At 35.1% G+C, this 24107-nt stretch overlaps 1 protein-coding gene across 2 annotated transcripts; it reads left to right on the forward strand.

Annotated features, from left to right (window-relative positions):
- Positions 1-653: 653 nt before the first annotated feature.
- Positions 654-20793, forward strand: LOC111045213 (zinc finger protein 3 homolog). Of its 2 annotated transcripts, none has more exons than XM_022330558.2 (4): positions 654-916; positions 1569-1670; positions 5467-5881; positions 15627-20793. In XM_022330558.2, exons 2-4 carry the CDS (start codon positions 1626-1628, stop codon positions 17087-17089), a joined length of 1923 nt encoding a protein of 640 aa, XP_022186250.1. In that variant the 5' UTR covers positions 654-916; positions 1569-1625; the 3' UTR covers positions 17090-20793. The 2 variants fall into 2 exon arrangements, with proteins under 2 accessions (XP_022186250.1, XP_022186249.1); XM_022330557.2 differs by having other exon boundaries at positions 905-1226; positions 15627-20222.
- The last annotated feature ends 3314 nt before the right edge of the window (positions 20794-24107 follow it).

The following is a 24107-nucleotide window of genomic DNA, read 5'->3' on the forward strand; positions in this document are numbered from 1 at the left end:
TAAAGTAGGCCGAAATTTTCAATAAACATAGAAACTATCACAGTACGGTATAACTTACTAGGAATATAACCCAATTTGTTGTTTTATTTTTGGTCAAATAAACTGATCAATATAGAAAGAAGTATTGGAAATGTATGTAAAACAAAAAGATTTCTTCAAATTAATTAACAGAATAAAAATTTTTGACTTACCTGTGAAATGGTATTTCATTTCCTTTAACATGCCCATTCTTGCATCCAAATGCAACACAATACATCACCATTTTTCGGTCGTATTTTTATTCAATTCTACGCATTAATACAAATAAACATCACATTGACTACAAATACATCACAATATTTAAGAGAAAAGGTTGTGATCTAATACTAATAGCCCTAATACTCATTCAAATCCGTTTTTAAACTTTAAAAATGAAAAATCGTACTCAAGAGCTGCAACAGCCTGCTTGAATGTATGAGTACGAGAGAGAAGGGTATCCCACACGGTATGCCTGTCTCACTCACTCCGCCTTACACACTTTTGGTTGTAGCTAAGCATTGGACCAGTTAGTTTAGAGTTCACTGGCTGGCAGTGACATAATTGAGACAACGATCCTCCTTGAATTGAGATCTGTGAAATGTAATGATGGGTAGGCAAAATATCACATTCCCGAAAATCATACGGTGACGTGTAGCCAAACTATACAACACAAACTTGTTCTGACATGCAAGCTTTCTGTTTCTGCTTTACAATTATCAAAGTATTTGAATAATACATTCGAATAATAAGAGAATCCTGTCATTTTTAAAAAAACCTAACTCACCCTTTCACCTTTTAAACCAAGAAGGTTTATACTTTACAGTTTGGCTACACGTCACCGTACGATTTTTGGGTATACGATATTTTCCCTATCGTTATGATTGGCGGGGAGGGACAGGTGAGTACGACATCCAAAATGTCTATTGTCTAATAAACATAACCTAATAAGATACAAAAAAATACTTGTAAATATTTTGATATTTTGCGGTTTTCTCATCTTAGATAGTGAAAGTGATGACTTACTAGTAATTAAAACTCATTTGGCTTTCATAGAAAAGTTTAATACCTACTCATGAATGATTTTGTAATCAACTGGTAGGAACTTGATCTTAATGTATTATAGCCATAGCATTTTGAAATACGGGAAGAATATGATTGAAGTGTGTTTTTGCTATGATTTTCCTTCTCTTCTATTCAATAAACAACCGGTAAGCGAATTTTTTTGTAGCATTTATTGTATAATAAAGCATTTTTACTGAACTATGAGAGTATTCAATTACTAACATGCATAGATCTAAGTTACATGGCGAATAACAAATGAATTTGACTACTTTTGATAAAAGTTACTATGCATTTGCAAGCTGGCCTTTCAAATGAATAACATTCCATTTAGTAATTTCGAAATGCATTGGGGTACTTATTAATTTATTATCACATGGAACAAATAATTTGATTACTGTCCAATTATTTCATGTTTAGGCCTAACTGTATTTTTAAGAAAGAATGCACTGTTTCAATAATGCTTAAGTTTTTTATTTGAATATTTCTAGGCGTTGTGAATCAAGGAACAGTTTAAGAAGCCGATTCACCTGAATATCCAACTAAATATGGAAAGAATCTTCGTTAATATGAGAGAGAATCAACGAGTCATGGTAAGCTTATATTTACTACTTATCAAGTTAGGTACCGTATGTGAGAGGGAAGTTAAAATAGCCTAATTATTATTGTGTATCTTATTGAATTAGCATTCTCAGGATTCAGTAATTCAGTAGTCTCCATCCATGACCAGCACTTGCTGGATAGATTGCGTCATAAAAAATATAAAACTTGATAACTAGACTGAGATCAAGATGGGAGGCCAGTAATAGATCTCAGAAAACATTGGATTGACTCTTCATCCAGGGAGTAGAGAGCCAGACTCACAAGCTTCTCACGAAGTGCCTTCTTGAAGATGTTTTCCTCCTGTTCACGGAAATACACCGGCATCTTGTTGTAAATCGTGAGTATATGGACAGGGAAGCTATTATGAGATCGAGTCAGTCTGGTCCTGAGGCAAATTGATGTCATTCCTCCTCCTTGTGAAGTGACTATGTTCATGTCCTCTCTGCTGAAAGGTATGATGGTCTCTTCTCAACAGTAAGTTAACAGGGAACTAAAGAGATACTGGCTAAAGACCCTCATAATCCTCAGCCTCCTAAAGATTGGCGCACAATGCTCCAGCCGATGAGATGAGGTGATGATCCGGAGAACCTTCTTTTGCAGAAGCAAGATCCTTCTACAGCCTGCTGCATGACCCCATGCACTATTCCATAATTGATATGGCTGTGGAAGAGGCCATGGTATGCCGTAACCAGGTACTCCAAAGAAACATGACCCCTCAGCTTAAGCATCAAATAAGAGACTCTTGACAGTCTATTGCAGATCATGTCAACATGCTGCTCCCATGTCAAAGTGGCATCCATCATGAATCCGAGCAGCCTCACACCGCAATCCCCGAAGATTGGAGGGTTCCGCCTCAGAGTGCAGAGTAGATTTTGCGTCTTCCTCTCGTTCAGTGCAAGTCTGTTAACCCGGAACCAATCACTGGCAACCTCCAATAGTTGGGCAGACCTGTGTATCGCCACGTCGACATCCTCATCCCTGGCAACTAGGGTTGTGTCATCAGCAAATAGCAGAGCACTTCCATCCAGCCCGAGGTCATGAGTTATTTGCATTTTTTGTAAAAGAATATTAATTTTCATTGCCTATCTGTCATCAATAAAAATCGGCTGGATTTGGGAATATTCTCTGCGATGTCCAAATTTATATATGTAAAGGCTATTCCACACCGACCTAGTGTAACTTCAAAGACGCAGCAATCCTTATGTGTGAGTAAAAATTTCTAAAAAGGGAAGGTACTCAATTTTTTCTCTTGATAAGTAATTATGTGTATTCTTTAACTAGCAACTATCGGTATTTTTGTTGCAATACAAATACTTGCTGGTATTTATTTGAAATAATTTTTATCGCAACAAGAAATACTCACCCGGTATCGAATTGAAATAGAACATAATTTGAATGATCATAAATATTATGGGATGAGTTTCCCATCATGTTTCCCAATCAGGTTAGTTAATTATTATCTTAACCGTCTGAACAGTGCCGTAAATAGCTAGTCTCATTTTTCAGCTCAAAGCGCATACGCTGCCCGAGATACGAAGACATCGGAGCTGAAAATACGTTGGAAAACTTAGCATTGACGTCGGCTACGTCTTTCAATAGACTTAGCTCGAGCTATGCTATAGCGGTGTGAAATGGCCTCATTGTTATGTTGTTTCTTGAACATTAGTTGAATCCTTGGCTTTTTCAATTGATCAAGGAAGACTCAAGCCTCCAGATATAGCCAGTGATCAATCTACTCAGAGGGGTTAGCATCCGAATGATTGATTTGACAGTAACAGTTGACTTTAACGGTTAGTTGAACTTGGCTAGCTGTTTACAAAATTTATAAGATCCAATAGAGTTATATTCATTCCCACTCAGGCAATCTGCATTCAGGAACAGAAATCGCATTCACTGCAGATCCTGGAAAAGCCTCAACACCAGTAACGAAAAAAGTGTTTAAATCATTTGAACTTTCATTTCTTATAGGCAATAATTATTGTCTATTAATAGTTAATTGTCTATTAATAATTATTTTTGTGTTATTGTCCAATTCAGCTTCACAGGAGTTCGAAGCACCCATCATTATTAGTCATTGCTGGTTGCTGGCATTTATGGTGCTGCTAACTTCCTGATGGTATAGATAATATCTAGAAATATCTAGCGGTTCCCATAAGGCCGCTGCAATTTCAAGATTTTTCGTGTCTGAACGATTTCATTCTTGTGACTTAACCATCTATGTTGAAGATCTTCTTGAGCCGAATGTATTCAGAGTATGCAACGATTGGCTCTTGTCTCAGCACTCAAGCTATTTTTTGTAAAGAGTTTTAACAATGAAAACCAGAGTACCGATCTTATCCAAATCATCCGTTTACTTTTATTTTCTTTCGAAGTTTTTCTTCTTCAAGTCTTGCTTTGATTTTGATGGAGAGAAGAGGTTAACGAACTCTAATATAATAATAATATCGTGTCACCTGGCTGGCTAAGGTCTGATGTCAAAGTTTTCAGGTCGCATCTGATCAATTTCAGGGTCTCTCACAGCTGACCTAACGGCTGTCCTCATGCAGCCAGCACCGACAAATTAACAAAAAAAGCCTCCGTCACGGAGGCTTCAAAAAAGTGTCCATCACGGACACGGATGGTCCGGTGATCGAACTTAAACTTGAGAACTCTAAAAACCAATTTAAATGAAATCATTATTTGGGTGAAGACAGTCAATAACAAGATCCCCATCAATTCCTTCATGTTTTTCATAAAGAGAGGAAAATAATTGTCAATCTTTATGTGTGTAAAATATTCAACCCATTTGGTATGCTATACTTCATCAGTAGGTAGTACTTGAATAAGTTCAAAATATAGCATTTGAATCTACTACATAACTAAAACCTGATGATTGGTCACAATTGGTTCCAGAACCTCTAGTCCTCCACACTAATACCATGAGTTCATCATGGTTGTTTTCATTTTACGTAAGCAAGCAACTTTTTTATTTGGGGCTTTGCTATCAGTGAAAGCTCGTTTTTTCAGAAGAATCTTGAACCCTGAACCTCCTCAAGATAAATCTTTAAATCACCACCTATTATGATTTACAACTACAAACCAATAAAATAGACAAGACATTCTCCCAACGTGTGAAAAAAACATTTATATTATCACTAGTATTTATAAAATAATAAGCGAGCAGTTCTTGCATATTGTGTAATAACACAGATATTTCGATAATTGAGTTGATACAAAATGTGGATACATCAATGGTTTTGACATCCAATCTAAATCTGTTTTAATGTGAACAAAAACCCCTCTACATTTCACTGTTTCCCTTCAGAAAACACTGGCCATGTTTTACCAGGATATGTCTTCTTCCCCCAAAAAGTTTAGTTCTGGTTAGTGATCGTTTTTGGAATCTGTATTCACAGACCGATAAACTCTCCGACCGTAGATTACTCTAATTTAATAATTTTGAAATAATCAAGCTATCATTATTGCCAGTATCTACCAACTGCAAACTGCTACTATTGATAGTTACCTTAGCATTTCGAGAAATGTCACAGCGTTAGTCACTACATAGTTCAATGAATGATAAAAGTTCTCATTTCTTCTTCTTATGCTCATGTAGGCCTATCTAAACTATTTTTGGAAGTGTATTATGATGGACGAATAATTATTAGTATCTTAGGCAATATATTCTCTATAATATTACTTCATTTTGTTTTATTTGTCCAATTTCAAATACTGATATTTTTGAAGAAATAAATTTTAAAAGATTTGATTTGACTCTCATGCACAATTTTGATTATATTTTCACAGAATTCCCCTTACGGAACATCGGCAGACTTGGATGCGAGTAGATCAAACAGCGGGCCGAATAATTTGAAAAATGGCAATGCACAGCAACAACAAATGGAGGTACCCAATGTGTCCAAACTTAACAAAGCGTCCTCTTCAAAAGGCAAAACGGGCGCAAAATGGTCTTCGAATGCTGACTGTGCCAATACCGGCGGTGAGGATGCATCGGGTAGAAATTTTGTGAGGAACGGAAGCACCGTTGCTCTGGCAAATAATGGGAAATACCAGAATGTTCACACTAATGCGGCCATGATGGCTGCTCCCTATAATGGCGGACATCAACAACCGCCACATTCAGCTGCGGGGACTCTGCAACATCCCTCTGTGGAGCAGGCGCAAGCAGGGTTGCCACCCCACTATCCGCTTCCCCATTACAGTAAGTTGTGTTTGTTAAGTGAAAATTTATAAATGGAATGATTGTGCACTTAACCATGATATGCACATGTTGTGATGCAAACCTTTCAATCAAATTAATTTTCAATTTAACTATCCAGTGTGATCCACTTCAAACTGCATTGATTGAATGGGAAGCATTGGTGTTATTCGTAAAAAATGCTGCCAGTTTAAAAATAATCTCACTATATTACAGTTGGCGCATCACGAGAATACCTTTTACCGAGAAGTGGATAGAGAAACAAGTGAAACTCCGCCCACAATGCGTGCAATAATACTCTCAAATGCATACCGATAAACCTAAGTTACATGTGTTAATGTTTACACAATATTGAAAAATAAAATAAATAAATATCTTTATTGTCACAGAATGTTTCCACATTATAGACAACGTCATGGTTGGTAACTCAAGTAAATAATAAAAAGCAAACATGCAACAACAAGCACACATAGTCAATTTTACAAAGTTTAAATACATCCATTACGCTCAAAATTAGGTATTAATTATATTTCCCTATCACTTATCAACTACTTATATATCATTTATAATATTAATTATATATACATTTTCCAGTTTATAGAAAAATAGTCGGCTATTTTATATGGGGTTTCTCCTATTAAAGCTTCCTTACTTTCAACTTAAAGCGCTTTTACATAAAGATCTTATAGTGGCAGGCAAATAATTATTATAAAGTTTCACAGCCATATAGGGATTTAGTTTTTGAGATGTATTGTGCTGATACATATGAACTCTTGAACTATTTTCATTTCTAGTTGCATAATTATGGTGGTGCCTATTCACATCAAATTTTTCAATGTTAAGATGTACATATACAACTGTGAAATGAATATAGAGAGCTGGGAATGTCATCACTCTCATTTTTTTAAACAAGGGTTTGCAGCTTTCTCGGTATTCTGCATTGCATAGGAGCCTCATTATCTTTTTTTGCAACCTGAGAATTTTGAGGATTATTCCCCCAGATCATAACACCGTAACATAAGAGGCTCTGTACATGAGCATAATGAACCTTGAGCAATATTTCAACTCCTACACATGTTCTGAACCTTCTAATAAGATAAAGACCTTTTGAGACGTTCCTTATTACATAGTTACATTGATACACGCTTTATCAATACTCTCATTGAACAAATGAGTGAGTACCTCACATATATAAGGAGAAGCTATCTTCAATATCAAAGAACTAATATTATAAATGTCGTAACATTTACTATCGCTTAAGGAACATATTATATTTGAATACATAGTTTCCACCGTTACATGATTAAATTTGAAAAGTCTCTTAGAATTAGATTGACACTTATAAAGGTAATATCTGTTATCCTTATCACTTACATGTATGTTTTTGCTTATTCTATTTATATTATCTATAAAAAATCATTGAAGACTTCAGAACTATGCTCACTCTGGACGACTTCAGCTTTAGAGTTCTTATTAGTAATTTTATTCACAACTCTCCATAATTCCTTATTTTTATTTAGAGACTTATTAATAATATTGTTATAGTATACAGTTTTTGCATTTTTCATAGCTTTTTTGTATTTTCTTACTGTATCTTTATATTCTGACCTCAAGTATTTATAATGATTCAAACTATGAGTATAAATACCAATCAAACTGTAAAGTAGTTCACACTGCTCTTTGAGTTGATGCAATTCCGCTGTATACCAGCATTTATCAAATGTTTTCTTCTTAATTGTAACTCTAGTAAGTGGAAAAGCTGTATTTATAAGCATTCATAGTCGATTCAAAGAACACATAAAATTTATCATCTATGCTGAATTGTGAATCCAGTTAATCTTATCCATGATTCCACAAAATAAAGCAGTTTTACTATCATTAATCACTCTCGAGTAGGGTCTATTTATTGGGCTTTTATTCATCTTTTCATTTCCTTCAATATTCAAGATGTTCATTTCTATCAGCAATGCATAGTGATCTGATAACATAGTATGTATTATTTTTGATGACCTTTTACTCTCATCTATATCTGTAGATATGTTGTCTATGCATGTCCCAGGAGTTGAACGTCCTGGCCTAGACACTTCACTTATCGTTATTTCAAGTTGAAACAATTCAATAAATTTATTAAGTCATTTGTATTTTTACAGTCAGAGTTGAAATTTATATTAAAGTCACCACATAAAACTAAACTATAGCTAGGATTCGAGACCGTACTGAGAAGCTCATACAAGTAAGACAAGAATTTATTATAATATACTACATTATCACTACAAGTCCTATATACACTCATAATTATGCTCTTGATTTTGGGTAATTAAATTCCAACTACTTCAAATATCATTTCCTTCACTGATTCCAATTCGACGAAATCCAAATCATCCCTTACAAATAATCCTGCTCCTCCATGTATCTTATAGGTTCCACCATAAACGGAAGCTGTTTTATAGTGAGGAATTGAAATATTTGTCAGATTATCATTTTTCACCCAGTGCTCAACAACAGCTACCACAGCAGCATATTGCTCATGTACGACTAATTATAAATAATCCATTTTATTATGAAAGCCACATTGAATAGGCTTTTACGCGATTTGAATAGCTTAATATTATTATGATTATGTACTGTATATTTCCATACTGTATACTAGATTCAATGAATTTCAATGACTGAACTGAGTAACGATACATTTGATGACGCTCATCATAACGACATTGTAATTGTACAACAGAATATTCGCAGTTTAAGAGCTAATTTCGATGCTTTCAGCCTCCAGTTAGAAGTTTTAGAAAGAATACCTGACATAATAATACTAACCGAGATATGGGTTGATGAGAATGAAATCAATCAGTATTATTTGACAAATTATACAGTACATTTCAAATGCAATAATTCAAATAGAGCAGGGGGAGTAGCAGTGTACGTATCAGATAGGTTGGCTTGTGTTGGCCTTGATGATTGTAACATGATAACAGCAGATTGCAAGCACCTGATACTATCTTTATCCCACACAAAAATCGACTTACTGGCTATCTATAGATACCATACTTTTTCTGAAGAAACATTCACTAGTGAACTAACCTCCTCGATAAAGCTTATCAAAAACTCCAATTTAATTATTAAAGGTGACATGAACCTCAATATCCTGCAACAAAATAGAGCTTTTGATTTTTATTTGGTTCGAATGGCTAGTCTCGGTCTCAAATCCCTTATCAATGAGCCCACGCGAGCTACTAATACTTCCGAAACTTGCATAGATCAAGCATTCATTAGAGACAAAATCAATAGTAGACTGGGTTATAGTTCTAAAGTTATCCAGACATCTATAACGGATCATTGGATGACTGTTCTTTACATAAAAACTAATGATAAGGAAATGTTTCCAAAAATAAAAGAGCATAAAAGAGTTGATGAAGCCAAGTTTATAGCACTGAAGGAAAATGTGGATTGGAGCGACGTATACTCATGTCGTTCCGTTTCACAGGCGGTGGAAAAATTTATTCACAAAGTAAAGAATTGCATTGAACAGTCCTATAAGACAATAAAAAATTATGCTAAGCTTTTGAAACCGTGGATGAATGCAGAGCTAAAAAGAGAAATTGATAAGAAAAATAGATTATACAAAAGGTGTAGGCAGCAACCAGAAAATACTAATCTTAGGCGTGACTATAACATCCAAAGAAATATCCTACTGAACAAAATTAGGTTTAAAAAACAGGCTTATTACTCTGCTGAACTTGAAAAGAATATGACTAACAGTAAAAAACAGTGGGCAATAATCAAAGACTTAACAGGCGAAAAAAATTAATAAATCTATAACACTAAGCGATGAAGCAGGGTCCCTGATAACATGTGATAATGAAGTAGCCAGAATGTTTAACAATCACTTTTGTACGATAGCTGATGATCTGAGAGAACAAATAGTAAACGATAATAGACAGATAAATGATTCGTTCAAGAAGTTCGAGAAAAATTTCCAATGCAATAGAATAAGAAATTCAATTTTTTTCTACCCAACAACTAAAGAGGAGATCTTGAATATTATATCACAACTACAAAATAATAAATCACCTGGATATGACAATATAACAACATTCCTAATTAAATCTATTTCACACCTCATTATTGATGTTTTAATATTCATATACAACCTAAGTTTAAGGACAGGAGAATTTCCTGCAGAGTTTAAGAAAGCAGTAGTTATTCCTCTGTATAAAAAAATAGCAAAATGCAGGCTACAAATTATAGACCGATCTCGCTGTTATCAATTTTCTCTAAAATACTTGAGAAAATTGTCAAGAACTGAGTTACTAGTTTTCTGGAGCAGCACAACTTTTTCAGTAAAAACCAATATGGTTTTCAGAGCAATCTTAATACGGGTTCAGCAATCATGAAACTAATGTCAGGGGTTTATGATAGTATCAATGGAAGTATTCCATGTGCTGCCTTGTTCGTCGACGTCATGAAAGCCTATGATATGGTTGATCATGAGATTCTATTAGATAAAATGTACCTGGCAGGAATAAGAGGCATTGCATACGATTGGTTCAAATCATACCTTACCGGAAGACCTCAGCAAACTAAAGTTAATAACAGTGTTGTTAGTGCATTCAGAGAACTGAAAATTGGTATACCACAGGGATCAGTATTATCCGGTTTACTTTTCCTAATATATGTAAATAGCTTATGTAATGGGGGTTTCAAGGGTAGCTTGGTTGCTTTTGCTGACGACACTGCACTTCTTTATAAAACAAAATCATTTGCAGAACTGCAAGAAAACATGCAGAACGACATAAATGCGCTTAGATGGTGGTTTACTCGCAATATGATGGTGATAAGCCCAAAAACAAAATATATTCAGACTACGGAAAGATGTACAATTCCCTTCCCCACTCAAATATCATAAAATCGCATGTTCCTTGGCTGCTGATTGCAATTGCCCACCCCTAGAGCAGGTCAAGTGCATCAAGTACCTTGGAGTTTGGGTGGATAGTAGGATCAGTTGGAGAGAACACATAGGTTATATAAAAAAGAAATTATTCAAATATATTCGAATATTTTATCTTCTCAGAACTGTGTGCAATTCGGAATTGATGAGAAAGATCTACTTCGCTCACATAAATTCCAATTTTGAGTATGGCTTGGAAATTTGGGGGGGGCATATAAGGCTGCTTTACATCCGTTAATCATTTTACAAAAATCATTTATGAGAATAATGTCTTACAAAACGAGATATGATCACTCTGCACCAATTTTCAAAGAGCTCAGAATACTGCCTATCAGGAACTTATATATTTATAAAACCCTAAAGCTGTTTTTTGATAGGAGTGGTGAAGTGCAGCTGATTAATATGCGCAAGGTTGGGAGGAATCAACAAAATGTGCAAGTCCCTAAGCCCAACCTTACAATTTTCAAAAAATTCTTCAATTTTTTAGCAACAACGTTTTTTAATAGACTTCCTGTGGACATAAAAAGGTGTAGGCAGAGGACAACTTTCTGCAGATTATTACATAGCCATCTAATACATGAAGATGTTTCCGGTTATTATGAGAATATTGTTTAAACTGCAGGCCTCCACTTTATTTAGCATTTTTTTACAACTGGTAAGCTCGACACTTTTTTTGTTTTAGTTTGTAATGTTATTGTTCATAGTGTAATATTGTTAGTATTTTAATAATGTTAAACTGATACTGAAGTTCTTTTTCCTTTTTTCTTGTATTTTTAGTTTTTTCTACTCTTTCTTAATTTGCTTTGTAAACTGTAACACTTCTTTTTTTATTTTAAGTAGTTTTTTCTGCCCAAACAGGTTTTTGTAACCTTTGGGATTATTTTCCATGCATTTGATTAGTTAATCACTGAGCATTCCAATAAAATAAGTTCACATTTTTTGATTTAATATTCATATTTTTATTTTTAGTTACTTTATTGGTGTGATAATTTACTGTTCCGAGGTCCTGCGTGTCACTAAACTCTTGTATTTTTTGTTTTCTATCTCAGATGCAGGACCATTTACTAGTTTTCCGAGCTATTAAAATACCCTAATTCAATTATTCCATTACTAGCAGCATCGTTACACCCCAACATTCCTTCTATTTTGTGGGCTAGTGCAGCTTTTCCTTTTCCATTCAGATGCAACCCATGCCTAGTAAAATTATCTTTACTCAAATCAGATAGCTCTATAACCTTGACGTTTTTAAACTTGCTACATATTTTTTTATTATTCTATTAGTTTTCCTTATTTCCTCGTTAACACAAGACCAATCAGGAAGGTCATGTCTGATCGGTAAAGTGGAAACTAATACATTTGTAAAAGTCAATAGCTGAAGAAGAGTAATCAATCCTCTCAGAAATTTCGCTGCCTGATTGCAATACACATCATTGCCACCCCCAATAATAACTATGTGATCATCCTTAGAGAAACTATGAGATTCACTCTTTATGTTGGAGGAAATAGGTTCAAACTTTGCTCCTGGCATGACAAACCCGCTGACTCGTTTACCCAGTTTGGACTCATCAAAATGATGCACTAGATCTCGGCTGTGGCTACTCCCATAAACTTTGATTACACTACCGTCATTCTTATTACTAGAATTTTCGGTTACCTTATCACTAGTACAACTCTCATTATTTGCAATTTTTTTCCGCTTAGTACATGAGGATTTGAGTACTACCTTTTTTGTTATTCTATTATTGGATTGATTGACAACCATCCCTTGTTTGAAAGAGACTGGTTTCAGTACCTCACATGCATTATTCAACATTCTCTATCTATAATTAGCAGAATCAAATTTATCATTCAAAGAGAGACCCTCGGTTCAACTTGTAACTGTATTATTTGAACGAAACTGAAACACCTCTTCAACAAAATACAATGCATATACACCACAATCAAAGCTATTATTTTGACGTGGACAAGGCATAGTAACTATTTTTTCTGAATTGAAATAAGTACCAATCCTCCCTACCAAATCTTCAGTAGATCTATAATTATTTTTATCGAGAGAATCAAAACTGAAAAACCTATTGAAAAATTTTATCAAACACTACTACACTCCAATGAGAGCCTGACCAACCGTCATCAGCGCATCCGTCCTGTTTACTATCACTCATCACAAATGCAATAATATTATTATTTTTACTATTTCATTCAGAAATAATATATCAGAATTTCTATTGTTAATGATCATACTAGTTACACTAGACAAAACTATATGGCTTCCTGGATAAGAGTTCATTAAAAAATTACAGAAACAGTCCATGTCGGCATCAGCGATAAGCTCTGTTCTGAGAAAACGTCCAAGCCGATCCATGAGAGTACCATCTAGTGAGCTGCTCTCCGCTCTCTTGTCCTGCCCCCTTGGCTCGCTGCATGACATATTCATTAGACGGATGTCTAACTCCATCGAACGATCTATGGCGGCGCTCCACTGCTACTCAAGTACCTCAATCCGCTCCCTCAACTGCTCGTTCTCCTGTTGTAGTTCTCCCAAGAACGCATCATTGGTGTCGTCATGTGTTTCTTTCACAGGAGTACAGATTAGCACTTGGTTTTCTATGCTCTCCGATGTGTCATGTGAGTGCGCCCCCGAAACATCACGCACAATAGACAAGCAAGAGTTCGTTACGAGTGATACGGTACAGTTTTTCGTCTGACATCGCCATACATCGCCCTTACTTGTTGATGAAGCTTTTCGATATTTGAAACCCTTATACAGGATCGCCGGTTGGCCTTTGGATGCTTTACACGTTTTGATTGTCGAGCGCATGTCAATCATTTAATATGATAGATAACGCACTATATCTATAATGAAAAGTTGAAAAGATCAACAAGTGTTCATATCAATAATCAGGTGACCCTCAAAAGACGGAGAGATAAAAGTAAGGGAGATGATAAAGTTTCTTAAATTCTTTACCAGAGTATCTGATACTAATAATCTCTTATCTCTTATTGCCTATGTGAAAAATGTTTCTACCTGACAAATAACTGTCACACTGTCAATTAGTAACCGAATTCAAAAAGTTGATTGTTCAATTACAAAACCTGCCGCCGTTGTGGCTCGATGAGAACTAAGTATAAACAAATCTACAGGTTGCTAGGATACTAGATTTCCCGCCTAAATGTTGAAATGTTGATGCGCAGATAATTATAATTGTTCGAATTATAACGGCTAGTAAACTAGAGAACTGGTGATAATCTAGAAAGAGACGTGATTGAAGATACTTTGCACATGGGCTATTCTATACATCACATTCAGTGATGTCAGTCATTGTAAATTCCATTTCTTTCTTGTTAAGGGACATTTTCAGCCTACATTTTCAGCCTATTCTATTCGAAAAAGTCTTTATTTCATGTGATATCCTTCATTTATTTTCTTTATTATTATTTTTACAAGAAAATATTGTTATTGTAACCAATAATAGCATTCAGTTATCAAATAGCTTTCTATTTCAATTAATTTCATCCACTTTTAACTAGTACTATAATTTTTCAGATTGATTAGATTGAATTCATTATTTTACCATGCATTTCTTTTCTAATGATTAAGGAATTCTGTTAGCTTAGATTATAAATTAAGAGTTACTATGGTATTTTCCACTCTCATTTTAGCTATGAAATTAGAATGTGGGGTGACGGTTCAACGAACAAGAGAGTTTTTATTTGGCAGAAAAAAGCGATAAGAGCAATCCTGGGCCTCACCCAACGAAACTATAAACCATACTTTATGAAATTTGATGTCATGACTTTACCTTCCTTAATTATATATTACAACTTAATTCATATTGAAAAAATGAAGGTCGTTACATGATTCATAATGAATGTCATGGTTAAAATACAAGAGTTGATAATAAAATTGTTACTCCCACCATCAGTCTAAGTAAGAGCCTAAAAAGTTTTGTCTATCTACAGTATGGTTGTTATAATAAACTGCCACTGAGAATAAGAAACATGTCAATTGATTAATTTAAAAACAGGAAAACAATTCTATTGAAAAAACCCCTTACTATTCGGTAGAAGAATTTTTCAATAGTTGAATGCTTTGATTTATTACCACTGATGTTTTATTGTATGCAATTTTAATTACTTTGGTTACATAATTGATGTAATAATGCATTGTGACATAGCCTAAATGTTCTGTACTTGTATTTATCGGTCAATAAAAATATTTCGATTTCCATTTCATATTCAATGTACTTGAATCATATAAAAGTACACATTATAGTACACATGTGCAATGCATACTCTTGAAGGTTCTGTTGAGAATGAAGGCGAAGCTCTCATGTATAGAACTCTCACTACATCATGTGAAAAAAATATTTCGTATGTACCAGTTAAATATTCGTTTTAAAATTATTATTTAGTCATTGGTATTCAAACAAATGCAATTTCTCATCAATTCTCATCTGTAGAGTGAACAAATATTATTTTCTCTTATTTTATGTGATAACTTTACTATTTTTTCTAAAAGTGTAATCTCTAAAAGTCTAATCTTTAATCTCTATATAATTTTAATTAGCTTTGGTCGATTGTTATTGAATTATTTCTCGATTCAAATAATGAATTTTGCCGTGATACTTTTATCCATTTTTGTTCAATTTGTCATTCATTATTTTTTTCAAATTTGTGATATTAATATTTTCCCTGTTTTTCTGTTTTTCATTATTTGGAAATAAATATTTAATGATTAATTATATAAAAATATTTTTCTTTAAAATACTCTAGAAATACTTTACTTTTTTATTGTTCCAGGCATGTCATCCTATCTATATGATATAGGACTTTACAATAAGACGCTTTTCAACAACGTATCGACAGCACAAACTTCATCTATTGGCTGCTCCAATATGGCATTACAGAATAACCCTGAACATCCAATTGGACTGCTCAAGGAAGAACAACCAGACTCAAACAACGATCCCTTACCCAACCAATCGATCAAGTCTAAGAAGGGAGACCTTGTCCCTGATGACAGGATGGAATCTAATTCTCGTAGTTCGAACCAACTTATGAAGAACAACAATTCACCTGATAAGCATACGAAGATGACTCAAACCGAGATTAGCACTACCAGAGGTATACCTCCAGAGTTCATGGCGTTCATGAGGGATGGAAATGGAATGAACGATTTGAAGAATTCGTTCGCGGCAGCATCTAGTAATGCGAGTAGAAGTCTCGAGCTGATGGCTCTGTTCAAGGATAACACAACAAGTGACGATCACATGAAGAATGTATCGTCAAGTTTTACAAGCAGTACAGGATCAACAACAACAACTATTAGTGGAGCATCAACTGCGGGGAATACAACTTTATCGTTGGCAGCACTGATGTCAACAGCAGTTGTCCGACACCCCCCACCACTCGAGCCATCAGATCGACGACCGTATTCTTGTGACACCTGTTTCAAATGTTTCACTACCTCAGGAAACCTAAAGCAACACATTGTTATACATTCTGGGGAGAAAGTTCATACTTGTGAGTACTGTCCCAAATCGTTCAACCACTCCAGTAACCTGAAAGAACACCTGAGGATACACACAGGTGAACGACCATACACGTGTGATGTTTGTGAAAAGACTTTTGTCCGGTCTGGGAGTTTGAGGGAACACATGCGACGACATACTGGAGAAAGGCCGTATATTTGTATTGTTTGTCACAAAGCGTTCTCAACGTCATCCAACCTCAAGCAACACCTCACAATTCATTCAGGTGTGAAACACTACACTTGTAGCGTGTGTTTGAAATCGTTCAATCACTCCAGTAACCTCAAAGAACACCTTCGAATTCATAGTGGGGAACGACCGTTCTCCTGTCACATCTGCAACAAATCGTTCTGTAAATCATCTAATCTCAACAAACACATGTCGATACATTCAGGAGAACTAGCTCAGAAGAACTATTCGTGCACGGTGTGTTCAAAAACGTTCTCGCGCGCAACTAACGCGCGGCAGCACACGAGGAAATATTGTTCGGGGTCGGTTTTTGTGGGCGGCGCAGGCCAGGCGGGGCAGGAAGGAGGGGGGTATTGCAGCAACGAGTCCAGTTCCTCTTCGCCGAGTCGAGTGCCTCAAGTCGAGGTCACCATTTCTGAGCAACAGCAGCAGCAGCAGCAACAACAACAGCCCTCTGACCAGATGCATCATACTCATCATCATCATAATCAACATCATCATCACCATCATGTCATGGGTGATTTTGTAGGTGAAGTAGTCTGAGAATAGATTGGTTGCGTACGAGTACTTAAGCTACGTTTAGACTTGTATACAAGTATGAAGGATTTGGATATTTACACGAGAAATAGTTTGGTATTAGCGGATTGAATACTGCGTATGCGCTCTATTTTTCACAATGTAGTTTGCATTAGCTGTAAGCAGCCATCCTGAAATATCTCTTCTTTAGCCGACCTTTTTCACGTGACTAAACCATCCGAGTACTAATATCCAAGTAATGTGTGATTTTTTATATGCTGTGTCTTTAACTCATGCATTTTGAGTGAATGAAACATTTATCATGCTTCGAGAACGTTTATATTCATACTTGTCCTTGAACTTGTATGCTAGTCTAATTGTAGCTTCATGGTGTGGCACAAACCGATCAATTCTAATGGACGATCCGATTATTGAGTATTCAAGTTGATCTCGGTTGGTGCATACTAGCATTAGTATGGTGTCGTTGATCCATTCTTTTTTCTAGTGTAGAGTGTGATCTATTCACTTTTTCCACTGTAGTATTCATGATACACTATTTATGAAAACTGGGAAGTGGAAATAATTTACTCACTGTTTAATAGTGACGATCTTTTCGCCATGCTGCAATCCGATGCATTACATCCAACTGATGCATTACTTGACTCAAAATGGGCCTATGTCAAGACAACATGGCGAAACAATTGTTTGTGTGAGTAAACTATATCTACTCCATCGTTTTCATATATGTAGGTATCACAGCATTAGTGTTTTAATCTTCTACTTGCTTTCCTTTTATATCTTGACAAGCTATATAATAAATACGCTCCATTGACATTCTTTACAGAACAAAAGCCTCTCATACTAGCTAAATAATAGTTTGCAAAATAACAATATTTATTTACATACAGCTTGTTATAAATTGTCGATTATCTTCTTCCATCTTTCTCTATCTGTGGCTATGATTAGCCATATGTCTCCCACGTGCTGTGCCATCTCGTCCCTCAATCGATAAGCTGGACGTCCCCTTCCTCTGGTACAGTCACACAGTATCCACTCAGTGCAGATCTTCGCCCACCGCTCTGCTCACATTCTTGATTCGTGAGCGGCCCATCTTTATTTGATGAGGTGCGCTTCTTTCTGCAGATACTCCACCTTGACCTGTCTCAAAATTCCGGTGTTCCTGATCTCTGGTGCAGGCGCAGACCCAGAATGCTACTTGTCATCCTTGTTTGCGTTGTCTCCAGTCTCCTGTCTAGCTGAGCTGTGAGTGACCATTTCTGAGCTCCATACAAAATTTATGAGTACACACATTTCCTCAACGCTTTTTCTTTTAATTTGTTGGGGAAGTTTCCCTTGAAAATCAATGCTCTATGTATTCCACCACATAGTCTATCTCTCCTCAAGCTGCTTCAATTTAATCTTTACTTGAATTTGTCATCAGCGTTGTCTTGCTTGTCGGAATGCTTAGACGGAGTCCTATGGTTTTACTAACTTCTATAAGCTCATTGAGCATGGTCTTCATATACTCGAAGAACGTGATACAAGCATCACATCATCAGCAAAGCGTAGATTTGACAGTTGATAACCATTTATGCATATACCTCTATGATCCCATTTAAGTCGTCGAAAAGCATACTTTAAACAATAATTGAAGATAATCGGGGATAGTGGGCATCCCTGCTTTAGACCTCTGCTAAAATAAGATATACTGTCAGAATATTATATTTTAAGCTTTAATATAATACAGATTCACGTCGCTAAAACTGAAAGGGCACACATCTTATTACATATGAAGAAAGTCTATGTCGAGTTTAAACAGTATTTGAATCAAATTAAATTTGTACTCTACTGAAAAAACTTACAACGTGAACTCACTATTACCTGCTTTGCATAAAACAGATTTGAAATTGTACAAAAGTAATATGCGTTTTTTAGTCTCTAGCAATTGATCCCTTGTTTTTTATTCTTTCTGACATGAATCATCGATGAAGACCAATTTTGTCTCTTGAAGAGGGTAAACTGTATGCTGATATTGGGCCTCTTACAATTTTAAATTAGGATGCAGCTTTAATATAATATAGATTTATGTAGAAAATGACAGTATTTGTCTTTTAAGAAGAAATTATCAGTATTCGTTTTAATTTTCTTCATCTCTAGTACCTGGAAATGCTTAGGCTGAATGCAAAGTAGACCTTTGGCATAGTATTTCAAGATCATTTCTACACATCGAAGATCAAAGTGATACTATTTAGAATTTTATCATACCTTTCCGACGGGTTCACTAGTGGTTTGGAACCCACCTTAAACTACTGTATTTGTGTACCGTACGGTACTTTTCTGAATTATTTAGATATGTGACTTTACTGCTTTTATACAATACTGTTTTTGAACTGAATTTCATCAAAGCTGTTATAAGTTTTAATTATAGTAAAATACTTCAGAAGGAATTATTCTTTACTATGAAGAATCATAGTTTGATTTTAATGTATTAAGAATTTTGATTTTTATCTATGAAGATTATAATTCAATTTGGGTATTCAATTTTTCTAATAAATATGCACAAAACTCTAGATAAGCAGACATAATTGAAAATATTTTGCATGGTTTTGAAATATGTCATATTTTGTCAAATGTTATTGTACATAAAATTCTTTATAAGCATCCGACTTGAGAGTTATTTCTCAAATCTGCTTTTACAACGACTTTTAAAAAAACATTAAATATTTCAGGGAACCGTGAATCTCTATTTTATTAGTGATATTTTTTGTAAAATGTGGATCATTTTTATCTTTGTAAGAAGAAGTTTCCTTTCTTTTCTAAACTTTCAAATTGATTTCAATATTGAAATCAAATCGGTGTGTGAGGAAAGATATTAGCATATTTATGGCTTTCAATGACATTACCAACCTAGTCTGTAAACGTTTCAAGTTTAAATCTTCATCAATTAATATCAAATTCTGGAAGATTTCTATTTTTCTCCTATTTTACTACTAAAGACATTGCAATTATCAGTTTTATTTTGATTGTTTGCAGGATTGATCAAAATAACTGTACTTGTGCAATACCATGATATTATGTGGAATTGATATTAGACTAATATGATATTATTACTTTCTAATATGAAAATATTATATTAATATGATATTATCACTTTGTACTTCTTTAATCTGTCGATCTCAATCTTATAGTAAATATATTATCTCATATATTTTCTGCTCTGGTCATATTATAAGCATGATATTACATTAGAAATCTCAGCCCTTTTTTAATATGTTTTATGTTGAAATGTTTTTAAAAACTAAGAAGAGAATAACTTATGTTTATAGTTTCACAACTACTGTGTATTAAAAATATAAATAGGAATTACATATGATACGGTAATAATTGTTCGTATTGTTTTTGAATGTAATATCTGTCTATTGACATAGAGAAACTATAGCATAAGGAAACGATGTCATAACCATGCTATCTAAACGATAGCACACTTACGCTATTGTTTCTCCATGCTATTGATCAGTACGGTATATTAATTAAAAAAAACTGTAAATTATATCCTTTGCCAATGTACCGTTGTTCGTGCAGTAGTATATTGACTATTGTTAAACTGTTTAGTGTGTGAATTATCAACGCAAATATACATTACGGTATGTAAATATATTGTGGAAGGATGTCGTATAAATGTGAAATTTGAGTATTGAATATATTGAGGTATTAAAGATATGATTTGTATATTACTGGTTTTTCATTCCAACTCTTTGCTTACTTCAATATCTTCAATAAAATTTGGAAGTAGCGGCTCCGTGCTGCTATCTTATTGCTCAGTTGAGAGGCATGCGCCTGCTACTCCTGTTGGATGGGTGACCACTTGGGGAGCCGACTCCACTGAGTATGAATTTGAAAATCGCTTCCGGTCGGTTAGGAACCCACCCAAAGTGAGGTCCAGTCAACCATCATTACCATCATCTCTGGTTTTACCTTCGCACAAGCCTTGAGCTTGTGGGCATCACATCAGCAGCAAAAGAAAAAAGCGATTTCAGTGGTTTGGTTTATTTTTTGTGTCCTATTATATTCAGTGAGCTGCGATCAACTTCTGTTAGGCCTACAGGACACGCCCGCCCCTCAAAGAACTTTGCGACGGGGCTGGGGGAGGGGTTGTCAAGGGGTGTCAAATTGTAGCCATGTCATGAAATATTTTATTTTTTCAGAAGGAGAAATGTGTTGGTATTTTTATTCTCAATTATGATGAAACATGAGTTATTCATCTGATCACAGTTTGTAATAGAAAGTTTATCACTATTGGTGTAAAATCTGAAATTGGAGGAGATTTTGTACTCTCAACCTGTACTCAACCTGTTTGATCAACACAGAGAAAAGTATGTAGGTATGAAGGAGTGGAGGAACAGTAAAATAAGAGCAGCTTCTTTGTCTCAGATACAGAGTAACGACCGGCAACGGTCACAGTTACCACAGAGTTTTTCAAGAGTATTCTTTGTTCCTGGTAACGTTTACCTGATCTGTAAAATAAGTGTGGATCAAGATCTTTGAGACCGCCACATTGGACTACCTAAGCAGGACATTGAGTTTGCCTTAATATAAGGTTGTGTTATTTTGAAGGCTTAATTTTGCATTTATAAATTTTGTAGAAGTGACGTTTTGTTCTCCTTGTAGATTGGTGCAACCATAAAAATATGGTAAACTTTCGCTAGAAATGATGATTAATTGTATTTTATTATGTTAAATCAAAGTTCCTTATATTCCTTCTACTCCAACCAAATTATTAGATTTTCTGCAAGTTGCAACTTATTTTGAACTGTGTGATCCCTTTTGAGATATAGCCTACAATATATCAACACAAATACTCAGCTTTGCTAACCATGCTACACAGACTTAATACCATTCCCCTCTTAGCCTACCTGAACACTACAAAAGAAGTAGGCCTACATGTTTCAAAAATCTGGATATAAAGTGACATTCAGAACAAAGAATGAAACATGCACTCAGATCAATAACAGAAAAATCTGGTGTGGTACACTCACACAACTTTCCTTGCTCAATGAACTATGAGCCTCATTCTTAAACGAGAATAATTTAGAGGAATAACAAAATTACGATTGGCGGCAACATATTTGAAACTATGATCAGACTACTGTATATTTGTATATATAATTGTTTTCAGAGTAAATTTTCCTTTGTGTAAATTGTGAAATTCGATGATTTTTTTAAAGTCGTCAAAACAGCTGATCTACAGATGAAATATCTCGACTATGTGTTCTTTTTATGAACTGCTTTACCTACCTACCTCATGCACGAGAAGGAGTTTACAAAGTCCATTTCTCAAGGATGGGGTGGACCCCAATAGTTTCCAAGGAAAAAGACTCATGCCAGTTGATAGAGCTGATGAATAACTATACAGGGTATGAATTTGAAATAAATCAGTCAAGTCATTTTTGAGAAAATCGTGAAAAACATGGTTTTTTAGTAATTATCCACCATTTTTCTCAAGAATATTACGGAGTTCCTGCAATTTTCCCAGAAATGAGACTCATGTCAGTTTATAGGGCTTATAAATAGCTATCATTGAAATAGCCTCAATTTGAAGAAAATCGTTAGAGCCGTTTTTGAGAAAACCATGAAAAACATGGTTTTTTAGTAATTATCCGCCATTTTTCTCAAGAATATTACAGAGCTCCTGCAATTTTCCCAGAAATGACACTCATGTCAGTTTGTCAGTTGATAGGGATTATAAATAGCTATTCATGGTATAAATTTGAAGAAAATCGTTAGAGCCGTTTCTGAGAAAACCGTGAAAAACATGGTTTTTTTAGTAATTATCCGCCATTTTTCTCAAGAATATTATGGAGCTCCTGCAATTTCCCCAGAAATAGGACTCATGTCAGTTGATAGAGCTGATGAACTTGCAAACTACAAATTATGAATTTAGATGGAATAATCCAAATAATTTAGGTATTCCATGATATTTATTTGGCTTTTTATCTACTCCAAAACAATAACTGAATTGTGTTTGCTCAGTTAAGTCTAGAACTTGAATTTAAACCCTACCCCAGTCAAGGGTTTAAAATCACGCTGTTTTAAGTCCTGGACTTAACGATTTTTTTTATAAATCCTTGACTCAGAAAGAGGCGAGAATCTAATTCAAGTCCTGGACTTATAAGCCCTTCACTCAGAAAGCGAAATTATAAACTCCAGGGTCTAGCATGATTTTTAAACTCCAGAGTCTATTCAAGTCCTCAACTACATTAATGCTCTGACTCAGAAAGCCAATTTTCTGACTCCAGAGTTTAAAGCCAGTTAGGGGCGATTGCTGAGATCAGGTCTGGCTAACCCCGGCGCAACGTTGGTCTAGCGCAACTTTGGTCTCGGCTAAAAAATCGGTTTGCCGAAATCGAGTTTAGCCGTTGGTCATCTCTTGGTCGAGAGCAACTTTGATCCGCGGGTTTAGCCAGACCGACGCTCAAGTTTAGCCAGACCGAGGCGCAACTGGAGAAATCCACGTGGAATTATTGTCGCAATGTTGGCAACAGCCATCTCGAATGCTACTTTGGCTCTCACACGCTGTCTTTGCGTATTGCTTTTGCACTCTCTCACTCACTCTCCCATCATTCGTTTCTTCCTTGTTTTTCTTCTTCCTCTCTCTCTCTCTCTCTCATCTACAATTTTGCTGTATTGTAAGCTATTGTATATAAGTGTATAAGCCAGTATATATTGTAATCTACATAAATAAAGTACTCAATCAATCTCTCAGGCATAATATGCCTTTATTAGGGCATATTGAAGAAGAAAAAAAAACCAATCAATCTCATTCTCTCTCTCTATCTTTCCCCCCACTTACTCCCATTCTCTCTCTATTTCAGTCTCGATCCTCTCTTGAACGTCATTATAATGATCATCTGCGACTAGATAATCTTCTAAACTCTTTCGAATGTCGTTACATTGAACACATGAACAACTCCTCACCTTTTTGGTGTTCATTTGGAATTCATTTTCATTCATTTTAAAAATGTAGTTTTTTTCTAGCGTATTGTCC

This window comes from Nilaparvata lugens, chromosome X (assembly GCF_014356525.2).
Source record: "Nilaparvata lugens isolate BPH chromosome X, ASM1435652v1, whole genome shotgun sequence".
NCBI lineage: Eukaryota > Metazoa > Arthropoda > Insecta > Hemiptera > Delphacidae > Nilaparvata > Nilaparvata lugens.